Raw genomic sequence first — 19,797 nt, 5'->3', positions numbered from 1 at the left:
TCATGAATCAGCATTTTAACCACCTCCCAGATGGAATGGAGGTAAGGAAAGTTCTCATGTCTAGAGTTACTAATTGGTTCAGAAAAGCTAGCTTTCGAAAGGGAAAATGAATGCTTATTAATTTCATATTCTGAAGGGAAACAGTGTGTACAATCATTGCTGAATTTCAACAAGGTATATTAATGATACTTAAATGCTTACACACAAAACCTAAATTCATAAATGAGCATTACAAAAAAAAAAAAAAGATATTTCTACAGTTCCATTAACATAAAATAATGTTTCCCAAGAACACAAATCTAATAAGCCCTTTACAAATGACTCAAGGCCCTTTAAAGCCACTTAAGTTCTCAATTCTCTAAAGAGAAGGGGACTAGGGATTTTAAATTACAAATACATTTTAAGAGAAAAAGGGATTATTTTAGAGAAGTTCTCTCTCAATGAGAAAGCAGATTTTCTACATTCCCTCTGTTAGAGTAAACATCACATCTGAGGAAGAATATCTTGCATTTGAAAGCTTATCTAACTTTATCCCAACTACATAGTTGGGTCCAATAAAAGGCATCACCCTAAGAAATCCTTGCCCCTCTCTCAATTTCTGGACCATTACAACTACAACATCACTCTTACGCTATCACATCTTCATAAAAGCAGTCCTTTACTTTAGTTGAAAGTGTTGGGTCAGAAAGAGAGCTCTGACTTCAAGTCAGTTGATAAAGCCTTCCCCAGTGATAAAATCTTTTCCTGCCTGTATTTGCATTCACTCCTTTTGCAGAAAATCCTAGCCGTCTGCTGCTTTGTAGCACAATCAGGGGGACAATTTGAAGTTGCACAAGAATATCCACAACTCTCATAATGGAGTCCAACTCAATAGGATCTGTCTGAGAGGGCTCTTAAAAAAAAGGAGCGTTTAAGTCAGCGATTCTCAACCAGAGTGCCAGGGCAATCTGGAGTGCCCTGAGATTTTCTGAAGGGTGCCGTGAGGTGAGAAGAGCCGTAAGTGCAAGCTCAGGTTTGCCCCTGCCTGGCTGGTGCCCTGCACTTACTACCTAACCTTTCTGTAAGGAGGTAGCACAGCAATAAATACAGTTTTTTAAAAAGGGCTGCTGCTTAATTCACAAAAGTTATGTAGGGGTGCCTCAAGTCTAAGGTTTAGGTGTTGGCCCATAAAGATCCTAGGCACCAAAGAAACGCTTACCAATTAACCTTTATTTTGAAAGGTTTACTATTTTATATTTCAATCCACTTGTAAGAAATTCTCAAACAGATGTGAAGTAGAATTATAGAACCTGCAGAATAGCCAGATCAATATACACTGTTTACTCAAAATCCCCCTCATAGTAATATCAAATACTGGGACATTCTTGCCTTTGACAGCCAACTTGTGCCAAAAACCACGCTCTCTCATGAATGAAGTAGCACACTGTCTCAACATTGTGTTATCCTGGTTTGTCATGGGGAAAAAAATTAATACTGTTGATGCTCACTTTTTAAAAACAGAATCCTAAAAACAGGCTCTAAATAAAAGCAGGCTAAGGCTATGTTTTATTACATGAATAGCTCCACATGATGATTTAGGGAAGTTGCCTGACACTAGGAACTTTAAATGCACCTTCATTTTAACAGACTGCTCAGTACCTTTTACCCTTATATTCCGACAGGGAAACAACAGAAGGCTAACAATGGAGTACTGAATCAAAGTTTAACAAAGAACAAATTAAGAATCCCAGGGCAAATCAGTTTGAGCCATGAAGTGGTAAACTAAGCAAGCTGGCAGCAATAGGCAGGAATTCTGACCCCTTTATATGGGTAAACAGGGTGCCATATGACAAATGGAACAGGAGGTTATAAAAGAATGGGTCTCTGTCTGGCCATTTTGGAGAGACAAAAAGAAAACTGGTTATGGAGACAGATAGACTCACTCCACATTTTGGAGGAGAAACCATATTCATTCATTTATTCTTATTTTGTTTGAATCTGTTTATTACTTGTACCCTAGACTGGGAATATAAAGAAAGGAATAGTTAGCTATCAAGGTAGCATCCGTCTGTCTTCAGACAACAGAATTAGGAACCGTTAAAAGTGTATGTCAGTTTGCTTTAAGTATCACGTGCGCCAGCCGAAATATGCCCTAAGCCAGAGGTTGGCAACCCCTGGCATGCCATTTTGCTTGGCATGCCGCGGCCAGCCCCAGCTCCAGGAAGCTGCTGCCACCGACAAAGCCAGGGCTGCTCCAAGCAGGGCTTGCAGCTGCCTGCTGGGAGCAGACCGGGATCCCGGCTGGCAGCAGCTCCCCAGAGCTGGGGCAGCTGCAGCCAGGAGGCTCCAAACAGCTGTGCTGGGCTCCAGCACCAGCTCCACACTAAAACGAGCAGGCACGCCTTGGAGTGGGCAGTGGGGGCAGGGCCTGAAGCAGCACAGCCCCAGTCTCTCCCCCGCTCCCAGAGGTGATGAGCCCAACGCAGCTGTTTGTAGCCAGCCTGCTGCTGCAGTTGCCCAGAGCCCAGGCTCCAGCAGCTACCCAGAGCCGGGGTAGCTGCTGGCAGCCACAGAGCCTGGGCTGGGGGCAGGGGCTTTGGGTGGGAGGCAAGGGGCACAAGCAGGGCATCTTACCATGTACCCTTTGCCCTCATTTTGTTTTTCTGCCATGCCGGCACTCCGGCACTTTCCAAGGTAGGCATTATGGTGTTTTTTGGCACTCCGGCCAAAAAACGTTGCCTACCCCTGCCCTAAGCCTTGAGATTCTTCAATGTTTGAATTCTGGGGAGAGTTGTGTATTTAGCTACTGGGGAGTTACAGAAGTAAGGAAACAGCAGTGAAGCCCATGCTCCACTCCCTGGGTCCTTTCTTGCTCTATGGCAGCCAGCCAATTTACAGCAACAGCCACAAAAGGGGCGGTGCGAGTTTGCGTTCAATAACTATACAATAACTGGTTCTTTCTTCAAGGGTCCAGACTTACACAGATTAGAGCAGGAACCAAAGTAACTTTTTATAGTGGAACAGTAATCAACTATTACATATCTTGTAACAGCATCTGTGGTTTCAAATGTGTTTCCTAGTTATGGATGCTGCAGATGCAGAGAGTAACATTTGCAGACTTCTTTTACGGTAGAGGAAAAAAAATATAAAGCAGAACTTTATATTGTACTTTATCATCTCCACCTAACTGAAAACAGCATGTATACAGAAAGCTACTATTACATAGACTTTACATGACTCATTCAAGATAGGGAAGAATTACTTACTTGATCTTCTCCATATATTCTGGTGTATTCTGGTTAGTCATATTTGATGGACTAATATGCAACTTGAAGTCTGGTCCAAAATACTCAAAGTAGTCATTGTATGGCAACTCTATTAAAAAGAAAAAAAAAAGATACTTCAGCTACTTGAACAGTTTTTCTGTAAAACTCACAGGTTCATGAAAGATTTTAAAAAGTGCCACTGCCAAACATTTGACACACACACAAAATATAAGGCTTGTAGTACTGACATCACACTGAAAATGAAATTTGAACTTTTTAGACATAAAATGGAGAACAGAGAAACACTGTAGCTGAGGCGATGTTAAGACAATCAGTCAAACTTTCTACAGCTCCCATCATTAGGTGAGAAGACAAAATACTGATGACTGCTTATAGATTACAAACCACGACAGAACAGGATGTGCAGGTGGAGGAATGACACTATGTTCAGGATAATAAATAGTACCACCAAAAAAAAATCTTATCTGAAAGGCAAACTACCATAGAATCCCTGAGGGTAGAAAATCTGCACTTTAATAACAAAAATACTAGGATTGTGCTATTAACCACCTGATCAGGAAGGTGAAGGCAATTATAAAATGCTCAGGGAAATTAGAGAAGGTGCTAAAATGGGACAAGCAGCAATAACAGGAGACTTCAACTACCCTCACAGACTGGGTAAACACCTCATCAGGGAGAGATATGGAAATAAAATATTTCAATGTGATAAGCAACTGCTTTCTACAACAATTCATCTTGGAACCCACAAAAGGAGAAGCAATTCTAAACCAATCCTAAGTAACACACAGGACTTGGTTCAAGACGTATCTATTGGTCAGTCACGCTATAATACCGACCAAAACATAACTGCATTCAATGTTCTAGAGAGAGGGACCAAAAACTAGAGGGAGCCAACTTTAGGAAGGAAAATTAATTAACAGTCTAAAGAAATATTAAAAAATGTAAAAGGCCTGCAGGCAGCTTGGAAGCTGTTTAACAATACCATGCAACTGACAACTCAGATTGGGAAATTTTCCTGACTTTGACACACCCACGAGACAGGGCCCAACGTTCCTCTGATTTATGCCAATGAACCTGAAGGACTTGCCTGAAGTTCCTCAGTATTATAAATCAAAAAGGGTACCATGTGGTCCAACAAAACTCAGGCATGTTTTAATAGTAGAGTTAAGGAGGCCATTCAAGGCAAAAAGGCAGCCTTCAAAAAAAAAAAAAAAAGAGGAAGGCAGGCATGTCCCAAATGAGGAAAACAGGAAAACTCACAAATTTTCGCAGGTCAAGCATGGAAGTGAAATAAAAAGGCCAAAAAGAATGAGAAACAACTAGCAAAAAAATGCTACAATTAATCATAAAAACTTTAAAATACATCACAAGCAGGAAGCCAGCTAAAAAACTGGTGGGACCATTTGATGAATGGGGATAAGGTCATACTAGGGAGAAACAAATTCAATTTGTTTGAACAAAGAAACAACCAAAGAAACAAATTCTTTGTTTCAGTGTTTGCTACAGAAGATAACTGGAGGAATTCCCTTGCCAGAGCAATTCTTTCTAACAGATAGGTCTGAAGAGTTAGATCACACTGAAGTGACAAAAGAAGAACTGATAAACTAAATATTAATAAGGCCCCAGGAATGGATGGTATTCACCAAAGAGTTTTGAAGGAACTCAAAAAGTGAGAGTGCACAACTACTGGCAGTGGCATCAATATGTAACCTATACAACCTACAAATGGCTTCTGTACCAGAGGCCTGGTGGGTTGCCAACATAATTCCCATCTATAAAAAGGGCTCCAGAAGTGATCCTGGAAACCAGTCCAGTGAGTCTCATTTCCATGCCTGGCAAGTTGGTAGAATCTATAGTGAAGAATAAAATCAGTAGTTACATGGACAAAGAGGATCTGCTGAGGAAGAGTCAGCATGGTTTTTAAAATCCTGTCTCACCAATCAGCTGGAGTTCTTTAAGAGTGTTAACAACCATGTGAATAAGGAGAATCCACTTGACATAATATGTTTGAAATTTCAAAAAACTTTTGACAATGTTCCTCACCAAACGACTGGATTGGCATAGAATTGGTGATAAGGTATTTTCATGGACTGAAAGCTGTTAAAAGATAAGGAGCAAGGGGTAGGGCAGCAAAATATATGGTCACTTTTCAGGACAGGGGGGTCAAGAGAGGGGTCCAAATTTTGTCCAACATTTTCATCAATAACTTGGAAATAGAGATGCATAGTAAAATCTCAAAATTTGCAGAGGATACCAGGGTATCCCAGTAAAGTCCCAAGTTGATGGAGAGGAAAGAAAGATCTGACCAAGGTAAGTGAGAGGGCAAAAAATGACAAATGAACTTCAAGTGTTGACAAGTGCAAGGTAATGTGCACCAAGTACAGCTTAACTGGTGCACAACCTCAACTATACGTACACGATGTTGTGTTCCTTTATGCCTTCAAATGCTTGCAAAAAATCAAAAAAGAAAGCATAGAGAAGAAGAGTGAATACAAAAGTCTGAAGTTTCTAAGGACAGAGAGCCAGGATTTGTTCGCAGCAATAATTAAATTTAGAGTACTAGCACTGAAGTTGAAGAGCAGTAATGAAAACCTAGGACAAAGTGTGTAGTAAGCAGAATTCTGAAATTGGCAAAGCCTTCCAAAACTAAATTGGAAAGAGCAAACAACCAAGCCAACAAGTGATTGATGTTTTACTGTAAGTCCTTTCAAAAGGAATCAGAAAGATATCATGCTGCTTTGAACATATGACACCCTAAACCTTCTGGCTCCCAATTTGAGAAAAGTATAAAAGATCAAAGACATGTCTATGGTGCTTGTAAGAGAATTTTTTTTTAAAGCAAAACAGAATAAAAACACTGAATTTAAGATTCATGCCATTTTAGAACTTTTCTGTTCTAAAAAGTAAGTTTTATATTCAAATGAATACAGCATTAGCTCACAATTCAAGATTACAGAAATTTCTGGAGCATTGCTGGTAGGGCTTTAGTACTATGATTATCACCATAGTACAAGTGCCTAAAACAGTAGCAACACTGTAGACAAGAAGTGGACCCAAGGTAAAAGTGGCAAAGTAGAAGTTTTTAGGGAGGCTTTTTTAGGTCAAAAAATTATATTAAATTTCCAAAAGTAAAAAGCAGCACATTTATTAACACCTTATTGCAGCCAAGGTCAAAATGATTAAACAAAGCAACACAGTATCTTGAGATGCTGGATTCTAGGCACTGGAAAAACATCTTCTGCATAACAGAATTGGAATACTGCTGTTTTAAAATCTAGTTTATTGCTACCCATTTCAACCTGAACTGGATAAATATTAAGAAAATTAGTTTGATTCCAAAAACAATACAACAGAAGAGAAGTGAAGCATTATCGAGACATTTGAAAAATAATACTTTTCAGAATTAATGTTTACCATTGGGAATTTCACAATCTAAGGCAACTGCAGTTTCATACGTCCAACATCGAGCAACATTACGAATAGTGTAGCCACCTCCTCCTAGCATCAGCAATGGCAAGTTAAATGTCTTTACAACTTCCACACATTTAGCGTGACCTGTCAAAAAAAACCACAAAAAATGTAAATCATGCAACTGGAACAGGAAAAACTTAGCTGCTTATTAGTAAGTTACATGCATCTAATAAAAGTGGTAAAATTGAACCTTAGCAGAACAATATTTAGCTCTTTACTGAACTAAGCATAACTGAAGCAAAGATGATGTTAAGCCTGGCAACTGCAAAACAGACCAAATACAGGCCCAGTATTTCTACCTTAGCTCTTCTTTCAGACTCCTTAAGCCATCCTCCTATTTTGCATCACTAGCCCTGAAACTTCCATGTTTTTTGAGAAGATATAAATGACAAAACTAAGGCAGATTTTCAGCTCAACACGAAGAGGGGAGGGGTCAAAGGACAAGGTTGCAGTTCTATGAGCCTTCCTAGTTCTGTACTGGTCCTAACATATACTACAGTAACTTAAAGGTATACTCTAGGGCTCAGTTGAGACTAAGGAATCCACATCTAGACAGATCTAGCCATAGGCATAGTGCAAAGTGGTCCAGCCTCTAGTTATTTCAAACTCACAGCACATTTTGAAGACAGTGTTGAGGCTAAGGCAACGGTGTCCTATCGTTTAACTCCACAGGCTGAATGAGTGGTGCAGGGCAGGTACATGTGCTAGACAGGTCCCCACCACCCTACCCTCAGCCCTTAATGTGCCAGCATAAATCTAAAGCACAAGACATTTAATTTGGCCCACAGGGCTTGTAAGTTTTGTGGTGGGGTAGCACTGGCAGTATTAATTGCCACTCCCCCTTGGGTCAACCAAATTTCTGGACCCTTGGGGATCTCCAGGGGCTGAATCACATAGCACCACAGATCAAATTTGTGCATCTGAAGCTCCATTTTCAGTTGCTGGCTTTGCCGCAAAACTTCATGCATTACCTTAAATAAGTGGTTTGGGTGAGACTTAACAAAATTGGGAACATGACTGCTCTCTGCAGCCACAAAGACATATTTCTAGTAGTACTATCCTGTTGTTATACAGCATTTTTCATCACCTATCTCAAACTGCTTTACAAAGCAGAACAGCATCATTTCCATTTTATATATGGGAAAAGGAAGGTATGTACATGTAAAGCAACTTGCTTAAACCCACCCAGCTGGTTAGACACCAAGTCAAATAACACAACACTGATTTGTCTAGTCTTAAAACAATGCTCTTACTTTAAGTCACATTGTCAGGAAGATTGTTTATGAGGACGATTATGTTAAAGAAAATGTTAACTGAACTGTTATTTTCCTAAGTGTATCACAGCAGTTCTTAAAACAATGAAGTGCTGGTTTTGTTTAACTTTCCCACATTCTTTTTAAATTGGGAGAATTTAGCAAACTTTAGAAGTTATTTCCTCTCAATTTTGCTAGTACTAACATGGAAGCTTGCTTGTGGAAAAAAAGAATGAAACACTCGCTCATAAAAATACAGAAACAAAAACACAGTGGTGTTCTGGAAAATTTGACAATGTGACCAAACGTGGACATACACCTTAGCTTACTCCTCAGTTCAGTACTGAAACAATTCAAGGATACAGCTTCCTTAATGTTCAGCATTGTATACAGAACCCTATCAAAGTGACTTGTTTTACTCCATGTACATTAAATTCAGCCCAAGATTGCAACTATTACCCCACATTCTAAAACTTCAGGTGTCACAAATCATTATTCAATCATTTGGGAGGATGGAAACTCCTTTCCTGCCAAATAAAAGTTTAACTCCATTAATTAGAATCATCATAACATTACTGTGAATTCTTGAGCATGTTCACTATTGCTTACCTTTAACAGTAAGATTAAAACATCCCAACCTATCACCAGACAAGGAATCTGCTCCACACTGCAATACCACGGCACTGGGCTGGTACATCTCCATCACCTTGGATATAATCTGTAAACAAAAAAAAATCCCAAGTCTTGAACTCAGCCACACAGCTACCAACCAACCATCTGGAGCAGGATTTAGACAATACTCACTGGTTTGAATATCTGCCCATATGATTCATCATCTATGCCATCCCTCATTGGAAAATTGACAGCATAGTACTTGCCTTTGCCTGCACCAATGTCCTACAAGTAAAATTGACAACTATGTTATTATAAAAGACAGTATTTCCCAGAACTACAGCAAACAGCACACCAACATAACACTGTTATAGTGGCTTGTCCCATTACTCCAGACCACAAGGCAAAAAAAAAAGGCAGCTCACTTAATTTCCCATTCGTCCTCAAGATCATTTTGAAATACGAAAACTAGGCCAACGGCTACTCACAGAAGAAAGTACAGACCTCCAAAACACTTGATTTTTTTAAATTTAAATATTTTAAGAGAAAATATTACTATGAATCAGTTCAGTACACCAAAAATCAATCAAAAACAAGAAAGATATTTGGGAAGAACAGGTGGACATGCATGTTTGTGATGCTCCATAGAAGATCCAAGTTTAAGAGGTCCTTGAAAATCACATGCCTCCCCACAATCTCCAGGTGAGGAACTTCTGTGGAAAACAGATACTGTTGCATTAGAGAAAAGTTACTAAATAGAAACCATTTTTAGGCTTCCCCATAGAAGTGAAGGCTTTTAAAATAGGAAACTGCACTTGCATATTATCCTTAGGAAGGGGTAACCAGCCATATGGTTTAGTAATTCCTCCTCCCTATATTGGCTGATGCATGAAGTAACAATGAAGCCCTTAAAAATAAACCACTCATGTAGAAATGTGCCATAACAATTCATTAAGTGACAAACGCATGCAATGAGAAAAAAGATGCTTCTGTTTCCTCCCCAAAAATATAGGCTTTTAACAAAAAAAGGTACTAAGCTTATCAACCTATACAAGCAGCCTACTGATAAATCTGAAAACACTAAGCTGCAAGAGGATTCTTGCCGCTCAAGTGATATTAAGTCACACAGCTTTACTATAGTTGACCAATTATTATTTTGTGAATTCATAACTTTGACCCAGGACCAAACATTTTATTAACTGGAAAATAGTGTGCTGCTGTGCACAGACATTTTTTCAGGGGCAAATAGGGCATTTTTTCCAAATTTTTAAAATATGCAGCTTGATTAGTAGTACAACAATTAAATCACCTGTGGTGCTTCTCTCAAAGAATCAAAACTGTAACATGAATGCATGGAGTACTGGCTGTTTATGCGCTTTTTTTCTCCCTGCCCCCAGTACCAGAAGTACTATTAAAGATTTCCTAAAGTCTAAATTAAAGTTTATAAGTGATAACAGAATCAGAGACATCAGACATGCTAGTTCAAATTCTTGGCTCTTCTGGGGTGGAAGTCTCTCCCCACCCAGACAGAAAAAAAAAGGGAAGGGGGAAGGGTCCCTTCTTGACCCCAAAGTGGATTGAAGCCAAATGTTAAAACAAGAAAACCCATCCTTATTAAACAAACTTGCTTTTCAGCAAGCACTACCCAAGATTGTCAAAAACTAAAATATGCCTAAGTAACATTTTCAGAAGCCTATACTAGTATAGGTTAAAATGCTAAAGAAACAACATAGCTAAAATTAGTGGCTACCATTGAATATCTGCATTGGTGCATCTAGCATCAGAAAATCTCTCACTTGGTTTATCCAGTTATGCTATGAAACAGGAAGGTCTATTCTGTCATTCTCCAAGTGGCACAGAAGGCCAGGCAGCTGCTGAAAACAACTATCTAATGGGTACGGAGCTAACATGGCTGAAACAAAGGAAAGTGTCTGACCGAGAACCAGCTGAGAAGGGTTACTGAAGGAAGAAGCTATACCATATTTGTCCAAATCTACAGACAACTCTGAATTTAAGAGGACTGCCCAATAGTTAGATTCTATACATACATTATAATTTTTCACGTACATAATCTAATTGTTGGAGGGTCATCCTAAGTGTGTCCCCCAACCACTGTGGTGGGGAAAGCAAAGGTGTGAGGCATGTGGGGGGGGGGCAGGGCAGGAGGAAGCAAGCAGCAAGGGAGAAGGCAGATGGCTTCACCCCTGTTCCTTGCCTCCCAGGCCTGCATACCCCCCCAGCTATTAACTGTGGGGGGATGTGGGCACAATAGAGGGGAGCAACAGGCTACAGTTGGACCTAGATAGGTTACAAGGATGGGCAGAGGAGAACAGGATGGGGTTTAACACAGACATGTGTAAGGTGATGCACCTGGGGAGGAACAATCGGCACCATACATACCGGCTGGGGAACTCCCCTCTTGTCAGCATAGAGGTGGAAAAGGATCTGGGAGTCATTATTGACTCCAAGATGAACATGAGTCGGCAATGTGGGGAGGCGGTTAGGAAAGCCAACTGCACCTTGTCGTGCATCCACAGATGCATCTCGAGCAGGTCCAAGGAGGTGATCCTCCCCCTCTATGCGGCACTGGTCAGGCCGCAGCTGGAGTACTGCGTCCAGTTCTGGGCGCCGCACTTTAAGAGGGATGTGGACAGCATCGAGAGGGTCCAGAGGAGGGCCACTCGTATGATCAAGGGACAGCAGGGTAGGTCCTATGAGGAAAGGTTGCGGGACCTGAACCTGTTCAGCCTTCAAAAGAGAAGGCTGAGGGGGGATCTTGTGGCCTGTTATAAACTGGTTAGGGGGGATCAGCAGGCGCTGGGGGAGTCCCTGTTCCCCCGAGCGCTGCAAGGAGTGACCAGGAACAATGGTCACAAGCTGGCGGAGGGAAGGTTTAAGTTGGACATCAGGAGGCGCTACTTCACGGTCAGGGCGGCTAGGGTCTGGAACCAGCTTCCAAGTGAGGTGGTGCAGGCTCCCACCCTGGGGGTTTTTAAGAGGAGGTTGGATGACCACCTTACTGGGGTCATTTGACCCCAGTGCTCTTCCTGCCATGGCAGGGGGTCGGACTAGATGATCTGCTCAGGTCCCTTCCGACCCTAGAAACTATGAAACTGCTTGCCATTTTCCCACCCCTGGCACCTGTCCTCCCCCTTCCACTGATCTGGATGCTGGGAGAGCCCCAGAGCCTCTCCTGATACTTCAGGGAGCAGCTGTGAAAGGGGCCGAACTTAGCCATGGATGGCAATCATAGTGCATTGGTTCCACCTTCCAGCACCTGCTCCTGGTCAGCAGGGAGCTGGGCAGGGAGCAGGCAATGGAGGAAGAAACTTGTGCCTCACCACCGCTGCCCCTCGTCAGGCTGGGCTCCCTCCACAGCTGATCCCTGCAGCGTGGAGCAGGAGCATCTCTGGGGCTTCCACTGCACCCGGATCAACCTGGGATATCACTGCTTGCCCCAGCTCCCAGCTGAAACAGTCCCATACTCGATTCTAGGACAAGGCTTTATTTTCTCCATGTTTAATATGGAAAAAACCCTAGGTTAGAAGCGAGTAAACACTCTGCTACTGAGGTGGCCTTGCTTGAATTTCGAGGAAGACATCACAGCAATACTGGCTATGAATCAGACTTGCTATATGAAGACTAAGAGGAAATTTCAAATCTGAATTGAGTCCACAGACCACAAACAAAGACCATTACAAGCTGTCCTGAGATGAGCATCTCTAACAGTACCTTGACTTAAAATATAAAACAGGGTTTTCATGCCTCTGTGCTCCATTAGTTTTACACACTTTTGAGAAATGAAAAACTTGGAAGTCTTTTCTCACTGTTCTTCTGTAGCTATCCAGTCTAATAAGAAATTTTCATTCTACTTCATTGCAAAACACTATTACAAGCATTTTTACAACCACGTGAAATTGAAGTCTATCACACTCAGGGTACGGTCAAAGCATGTGACAGACAGACAGACAGTATTTTTTCTACTTTGTTTCAGCTACCTTAAAATTGAATTCCAGTATCTTCTGTATAGCCAGGAGGGAACTTCATGTTTTGTCATGGGGCTGGCTCTCAAAGTTTCAAACTACCCAACTCTCCAGAAGAAATCTGAGTTTAAGCCAATTAAGTATCCAGGTTTAGTTGTTCAAAGCAACAGTACCATCTTGTGGCCACTCAAGTTAACACACAAAATACAGTAATCTAATTTGAATCCAAAGTAATCTAGGAATGATTTTAGAAAATGTAGCAACACTAGAAGTGTATAACTGCCTTCAACCAGATTAAGATGGACATTTTGCTCATTATTGGCTTACCACTTAACATGTCCTTTCCTACAGTATTCTGTGAATCATCAACCTCTTCTCAGCTCCATACTGAGAAAACTGGAGACACTGTATCAAATACAGACTTCCTGGAGGCAGTTTAAAGGCATCAAAAATAGTACTTTCCTTTCCTTCACATTATAGTCTTGTGTGTAGGTCTTCAATTTTTTTTTTTTTTTTATTTTTTTTTAACACTATTAACTATAATGCATGAGGATTAATGCATTAAACTTCTCAAAGTTGCTTATCTTGATTGTAATGTTACTAAATTAACCCATACTGGGGTATCAGTGTTCTATTACAACTGATGCTTTTCAGAGTAAGTGAATATTTATTGTACAGTCCTCCAAACTATGAATGATTGTGACAGTCAAAATTTACTGATAAATTAAGGTAATCGCAATCTCAGGACTGATGAATCATTTGCAAGCAAGAACTATTTTTCTTGTTCTGTACATACGATTGAAAATGCAGAAGAGATCCCTACAACACAAATTCCCCCTCCAACTCCACCAAAGCCTGGGTGATCCAAGTTTAACATACTTAAAACTACTTAATTCTCTAATGATTTAATAGGGAGTTTCTTCATTTCTGTGTGACACGAGTCAAACTACTTGAAACACCTCCACAGATTATTTCAATGAGTCCACAAACTTTTTCAGAGGGTATAAATTACAGATTGAGGCAAAAAAAAAAAATGTGCACATTATAGTGTATGTATTACCATCAAAAGGGGTAATTAGGACCAAACATTAAGCAGATATCTGCTAGGAAAAAAGGTGAAAAGATAACCTGAATAACAAATTCATGTCTAACCTTACCCTTAAGTCCCCTGTGCCTGGAAAATATTCACCATACTTATGGAATGACACTGTCATAACACGATCTGTTGTATAAAACGCTTCTTCAACACCATCACCATGATGGATATCAATATCAATGTATAACACTCTTTGGTGGTATCTAGGAGGGAAAAAAAAAAAAAAAAAATCACATTTCCCAAAAAGGGTAGAAAAGAAAGTGGCATCATGATTCATGTTAAGTCTGAACAGAAATATAGTACAAGAAATGAAATCCTAATTTTCTAATCAAGAAAAAGGATTATGAAGTTACTATACCCAACTAAAACAAGAAAAGACATAATTTAACACAATTACTGATCCTTAACAAAGATCAACTGATTCCATCTTTGAACACCCAAGCTCTCCCCATTATCCCCAATATGCTCAAATGACACCCCCCAATCTCTCTTATTCAGATCTACTAGAGCTCACCTATTATTTTCAGCATCAAGATCTGTTTTTGTTCACTCTGGCAATATTTTATTTCAGTTTCTTCAACAGCCATTAAGGCTTGCTATTGTAAAGTTTACTCTCATGTGAAAAACTCTTACAGAATACAAAGAACATCATGCCCACGCCAAAGGGCTGTATCAAAAGATAGTTTCTGTGAACTCCCAATTTTCACTTGCTTGTCCCATCTCCCAATCTTCAAAATTTGCTAAAATAACCACATTTCTACTTCCAAGTCCATTTTATTTGTTAATGCATTAGAATAATATTCTGCTGGTATGTGCTAATGCATTTCATATCAGTTTATGAAAGGGATTATATGACACTTATCTGAAACATTACAAAACACAAAGACCCAGAAGGCCCTCTGAAAATAATAAAGTCTGTCAACTTCAAGGAGCATCAATTTGTATACTGAAACAAAAATGAAGTCCTGGAAGCCATTCACTAAAGTTTTTTATAAATTGATATAGTACACCAAGGTGTATTGTTTTTGGACATAATGTTTTCAAAAGAAGGAAAATATTTTTAAATAGAGCTTCGTAATTAGTACATGAAACAGGATAGAATTCTTAAAAGTAGTAAAGAGTCCTTTGCTCTTGGAATTTTCTTCTGCTTTGCTCATTTACATACACTGAAATTGGAGTTATTGACTATTTTCTCTGGCTGAGTTGCAAAGTCACCTCTTTGATGCATTGAGGAATTTGGTAAAATGGGAGATTTAAATTCTGATATATTTTGCTCTTGGCTGCTGGTCTCTCTGACATTAGGACTCTTCCAATCTGCTTCTATTTGATATGGGACTAGAGTCATCAGAGTTAATGAAACAGACAATCACGTATCACTGGTGGTGATGGTTGTAGTGGAGAAGTCAACTTTACTTACACAAACAGGTCACTTATCTATGGTTGATTATATTACATACAGTGCTCTAGGATTGTTCACACTCATTTTCTCTGACAGTCTCTACCCACAAAAGTGGCACCAAACTTGAAACTGAAGAGAAAGCAAACAAGTGTGTACCAAGAAACAGAAGGCTTGATGAAGTGTTGGGATACTGCTGTCATACTTCTTCAACAAATTCCCAATGAAAATAAGGAAAGCAGGTAGGCAGAGAACTTTATGGTCACACTTTAGCCTTCTTTTTTTAAATTAACTTCTTTAATCTGGTCAATTTGTAATTGAAAGGTAGATTCCCTTTAGAGGACTGGCAGGTATCCTTACAGTCTTTAATTGACACATTTAGCCATGACTTGAACGTTTATCATCCTTACTTGTACATAGTTTAGTTCGAATTTCTGTAGTAATGCCAACTGGGGAAAGATTTTTATTTATATTGTGCTGGTTCAACACATACTATGAAAGTTGACCACAAATAAGTTTAAATATATCACCAAGACATTGTAAGCACTGTACATATCCACAGCCACTTTATAACTTTTTAACCCCAAGTTTTCTGACATTTTTATGCAGTTTTAAGTTATACTCCAACTCTTACGATAAACTTACTTCAGTAATTCAAGGATAGCAAGCACAATATCATTGACGTAACAGAAACCAGATGCCTCCGACTTCTTTGCATGATGAAGTCCTCCAGCCCAATTAACAGCCATGTCAGTCTGTTGTCTATTTAATTTTACCGCCCCAGCTAAACAAACAAACAGGAAAACTAGTTAAAATCTCCAAAAGTATTTAAGAATAACTGATAATTCATTCTATTAAAGTTATTCCTTTATGATATTCAGAATGAACCTGCACTCTTACCTTTTAAGATTGCAAATCGCACTAGGCATTCAATTCAAAACTACCCAATGGATTATATTTCACATACGATCATGCTGCCTAGGTTTTAAATACTACTGCCATATTAACCTGGTCAAAATCTCAGTAATCTAAAAAGTACATTCATATACATAACGTACTTACCAACAGAGCCTCCTGTTGACAACTGGCAGAACTCAAACAGTCCATCAAACACAGGACAATCTTCTCCAACATTAACTGTTTAGGAAAAGTGCTGTTAGTTTTCAAGATCACAGTTGTAAGGCACAAAGCTATTACACACACATTTATTCCTCACAGAAATTCAAATCTGACTGGTGGTACTGTCAACAAGTTCAAGTTCAATTAATATTTTACGAACACTTAAAAAAATGTTTAGGTATTCAATGGTTCAAAATTACATTGTACCAGAACCTGGCATTTACAGAATCAACACACTTTTGAGAAACGAAATGAAACTATAGGTAGACAATTTCTATAAAGCTTCTCAAACTGTAGCCAAAACACAGGTGGTTTGTTTTTTTGTTCAGTTTTCCATGAGAGTTGACAGGCCTTGCTTCCAAAAGATTAAATATATGAGCAGCTGTTACAGTCTGGAAATCAGTCTAAGTATAAAAGTCCAGAATGTCTGCAGAAACTTGTACAAAATGGAGTATCCTGTAATAAGTACTTGAAGTTGGCTTTGAAATGGCTGTGTACTTATCTGAACTTAGTTTAAGCAAAACTCATTAAATACACAACTCTGTCAGTGTTGTGGTATTAGCAGTCCACAAACTGACTGGCGCTGTCAATTTTAACCCTTGGACTGCTGCTTCCTCTTCAGTTTCTGATACTAATCATTAAACAGAGTACAACTAACTGCATTATAAAGTAGATGGTAGGGGCTGAAAGATGCTATATTTTTCCCTTTAACTGAAGCGCAGACAACAGATCGTTTATTACAAAAATCTGGAACTGGTACTGTTATGCAGTTAAGTGAGGTAGGAATGTACATGCACATAAATGCAGAATACTGAATTTATTTATAACACCAATTAAAGTGAAAGATTCTAATAGCTTTCTAAGCTGCAATTCAAAATGCTAGGTTCTAAAAAGCGTTAAGTTGCCTGATAAAAGGGAGAAGAACAAATAATTGCTAAGTCCTTTAAGATGCCCCCCCTTTCTATTTCCTAGCTTCAAACCTCTGTCCACCTAAACTTCTTTCAACTAAAAGACTTTACTACTTCTTTTCTTGTGTGATGTGTTCCAAGCCACACAAAGGCCCATTTTAGCTGCTGTCTTATTAACAACTCTGAAACTGACTGGGCTCTACGCATTTCAAGGCTGCTCTTAGAGGCAAGGCACTCTGAGCAACAAGGTAGCAACCACTGCTAACTGCAAACAGTGGAGAGCAGACTTTTTCCAAAGAATTAAGAAAAATGTCTATATCAGCTTAAAAAGTGCAAATGACTAGAACAGTAATACTCAACTACTTGTCTCTGCCTGGCCAATCCCCCACTGCCCAGCACCTCTGCAAGGTGGTAAACAAACACTGCAATATACAAGTTAATTTTGGAAAATAAGTGCCACTCAATTCACAAAAGTTTGAGAGGTGCTTTGAGTCCAAAAAGGTTGAGAACCACTGGACTAGACAGAGGCTGCCTATATATCTGTGATACTAGAGATACCAGGTGAAAGCATCTGAACTGCCCAGGAACTGCAACTCTAAGGAGTAGGAAGTACCATTTCTCTTTCAAGATGTTGCCTTTGAACATATGTATTAACTTTTACAGGTAATCAAGAAGTAAAAAAATTGGGGAATTGAATTTACCCACATGCTATGGGTCCTACATCACTTAGCTCCCATTTCAACCCAGAGGAATCTAGAACAAGAGCATACAAACACAGATTTATCTCAACATTAAGACTTACATCTTTGCATCTGTTTGCTATATTCAGACATATTGTCTGGTCTTATTGATCGAAGAAATTTGATGTACTCATCACTGTGGTACTTGGTCATTTCTTCAGCTGTAGCTTTATGAGGTCGCTGGTAACGAAAACAATTAAAATGAGTTTTATTCTAACAAACACCAGAATGTTGTGACACATTCCATCTTTAACAAATTTATTCAAGTCACATACAATGTGTATTGTAACTGATCAACCTACAGCAATTATTAGCAGATACCAGGAAAAAAAAACAAGGGGAAGAGGAAGGGCAGCAACTATCAACAAAAACACTCAAAATATTTTTAATGCAGTTGTCCGTATATTTTTATCAGTATGATTAATGACAGCAGAACAATGAACAAAAAGTTAAATATTATGTAGGGGGAAGAGGGGGCGGGCAGAGAATGGGACACCACAAATATATTATGGACCTAATTCTGCTTCATCTACAGATAGCAAGCTATGACCCTGTATGTTACAAAGTTTAATTTCATTTTAATGCATCAGGAAAGAAAGAACAATAATGTAACCCAAATGCAGGGATGAGGAAGTCAAAGTTGTATTAAAGCTGCGACAGTTTTAAAGTATTTCCATTTTTACTTGAGGAAAAACATTCAGATTTGCTTCTTCCTTTAAAAACAGTTTAATTACATTTAAAGCCTATGCTTCTGTTTATACTCACATAAATTTCCATTTTTCTGTACAAGCCATAGTTTAGCAACAAGTTGTGGGTCATACGGATCCGATGGGGTTTCATGGGATGTCCCTGGCCATAATAATAGTTTCCAATATCACCTACAAATGGAAAGCAAGTGGACGATTACATTTTCCTGCTACTGCAGAATTACTTTTCATGGCATTCCCCTTCCTTTTTGGTTAACTCTTTGACCTGAGAACTTGCACAGGAAGAATGGATGCAAAAAGGTTAAGCTTTAAGAATTTCTACAAGTAGATTTTGGAGGAGTTATTTGTGTTTGCAAGGTCTGACCAGAGTAATGAATTAATTATAATCAGCAAACGTTTACTGCTTAACAGAGACATTTTCACAACATGATACTACTAGTGCCAACCACAGCACCAGAAAAGGACAGGTCAGAGACTAGGCAAAGGACCCTGATCTTTAAAATATCTATCACCAAAAGCAACTACTCCCACAATTTGTCAGGTAAGCCTATCAGAAATCCCCAACTGTGAACAGTGCTGGGGCCATCAGCAGCTCCAATTAATCATTTGGCACTAAAATGACAGTATTAGCTGGTATTTGGGGAAAGATGACTACAGTTGAGAACATACCAAAGCAGGTCTGGAAGAGACCTCAACAGGTCATGCAATCCAACTTTTCAACCCAATCCAACTGGTCTAAACCAGAAATGTTTGTTAAACCTACTCTTACAAACATCAAATGACAGATTTCACCTCTCTTCTACCACATAAACAGTCTCAGTTAGAAATATCTTCCTAATATTTAAGCTAAATTGCCCTTGTTGCAACCTAAGCTCATAATATCTTGTTGAGTCCAGAAAGTCATGCTCTTAATACAAAAAACGTTTTTATACAGCACCGTATCAGATTATCCCTCTGTCTTCTCTTCAGGCTACACAACCCTAATTCTTTCACCCTTCCCTTATGTGAACTTGGTTGGACGATGGGGTGAAGAGCAGCCTGTTTAAATTCACAGACAACACCAAGATTTGGGGTGAGGTGGGCACGCTAGAAGGGAAAGACAGATTACAGCAGGACCTGGACAGGTTACAGGGGTGGGCAAATGAAAATAGGATGGGATTCAATACTGACAAGTTCAGGGTGCTGCACTTAGGCAGTAGGAACTAGCAGCATACCTATAGGCTGGGGAACTCCCTTCTCAAAAGCA

At 39.4% G+C, this 19,797-nt stretch overlaps 1 protein-coding gene and 2 long non-coding RNA genes across 3 annotated transcripts in view; 2 read left to right on the top strand and 1 right to left on the bottom strand.

The window, feature by feature from the left end:
- Positions 1-19,797, bottom strand: part of HDAC2 (histone deacetylase 2) — a 43,226-nt gene that overhangs the window by 8,409 nt on the left and 15,020 nt on the right. The window contains exons 2-10 of the mRNA XM_019520069.1: positions 18,610-18,722; positions 17,907-18,024; positions 16,140-16,214; positions 15,723-15,861; positions 13,743-13,884; positions 8,795-8,887; positions 8,600-8,708; positions 6,681-6,821; positions 3,246-3,354 (exon numbers count right to left, since the gene is read on the bottom strand). Of these exons, the coding sequence (XP_019375614.1) occupies positions 3,246-3,354; positions 6,681-6,821; positions 8,600-8,708; positions 8,795-8,887; positions 13,743-13,884; positions 15,723-15,861; positions 16,140-16,214; positions 17,907-18,024; positions 18,610-18,722 (1,039 nt within the window). The remainder of the gene's footprint in view (positions 1-3,245; positions 3,355-6,680; positions 6,822-8,599; positions 8,709-8,794; positions 8,888-13,742; positions 13,885-15,722; positions 15,862-16,139; positions 16,215-17,906; positions 18,025-18,609; positions 18,723-19,797) is intronic.
- LOC109299582 lies at positions 6,828-8,213 on the top strand. Its single transcript, XR_002097919.1, has 2 exons — positions 6,828-7,367; positions 7,791-8,213. It is a non-coding gene; the product is annotated as an uncharacterized LOC109299582 (long non-coding RNA).
- Positions 14,244-15,716, top strand: LOC109299583. The gene is made up of 3 exons (XR_002097921.1): positions 14,244-14,369; positions 14,793-14,794; positions 15,044-15,716. It is a non-coding gene; the product is annotated as an uncharacterized LOC109299583 (long non-coding RNA).

Source organism: Gavialis gangeticus, unplaced genomic scaffold (genome assembly GCF_001723915.1).
Source record: "Gavialis gangeticus isolate Ggan-Ray unplaced genomic scaffold, GavGan_comp1, whole genome shotgun sequence".
In the NCBI taxonomy this organism is placed as follows: Eukaryota; Metazoa; Chordata; order Crocodylia; family Gavialidae; genus Gavialis; species Gavialis gangeticus.
Note: the sequence above shows the minus strand (reverse complement) of the source record. Positions and strands in the feature narration are given on the sequence as shown.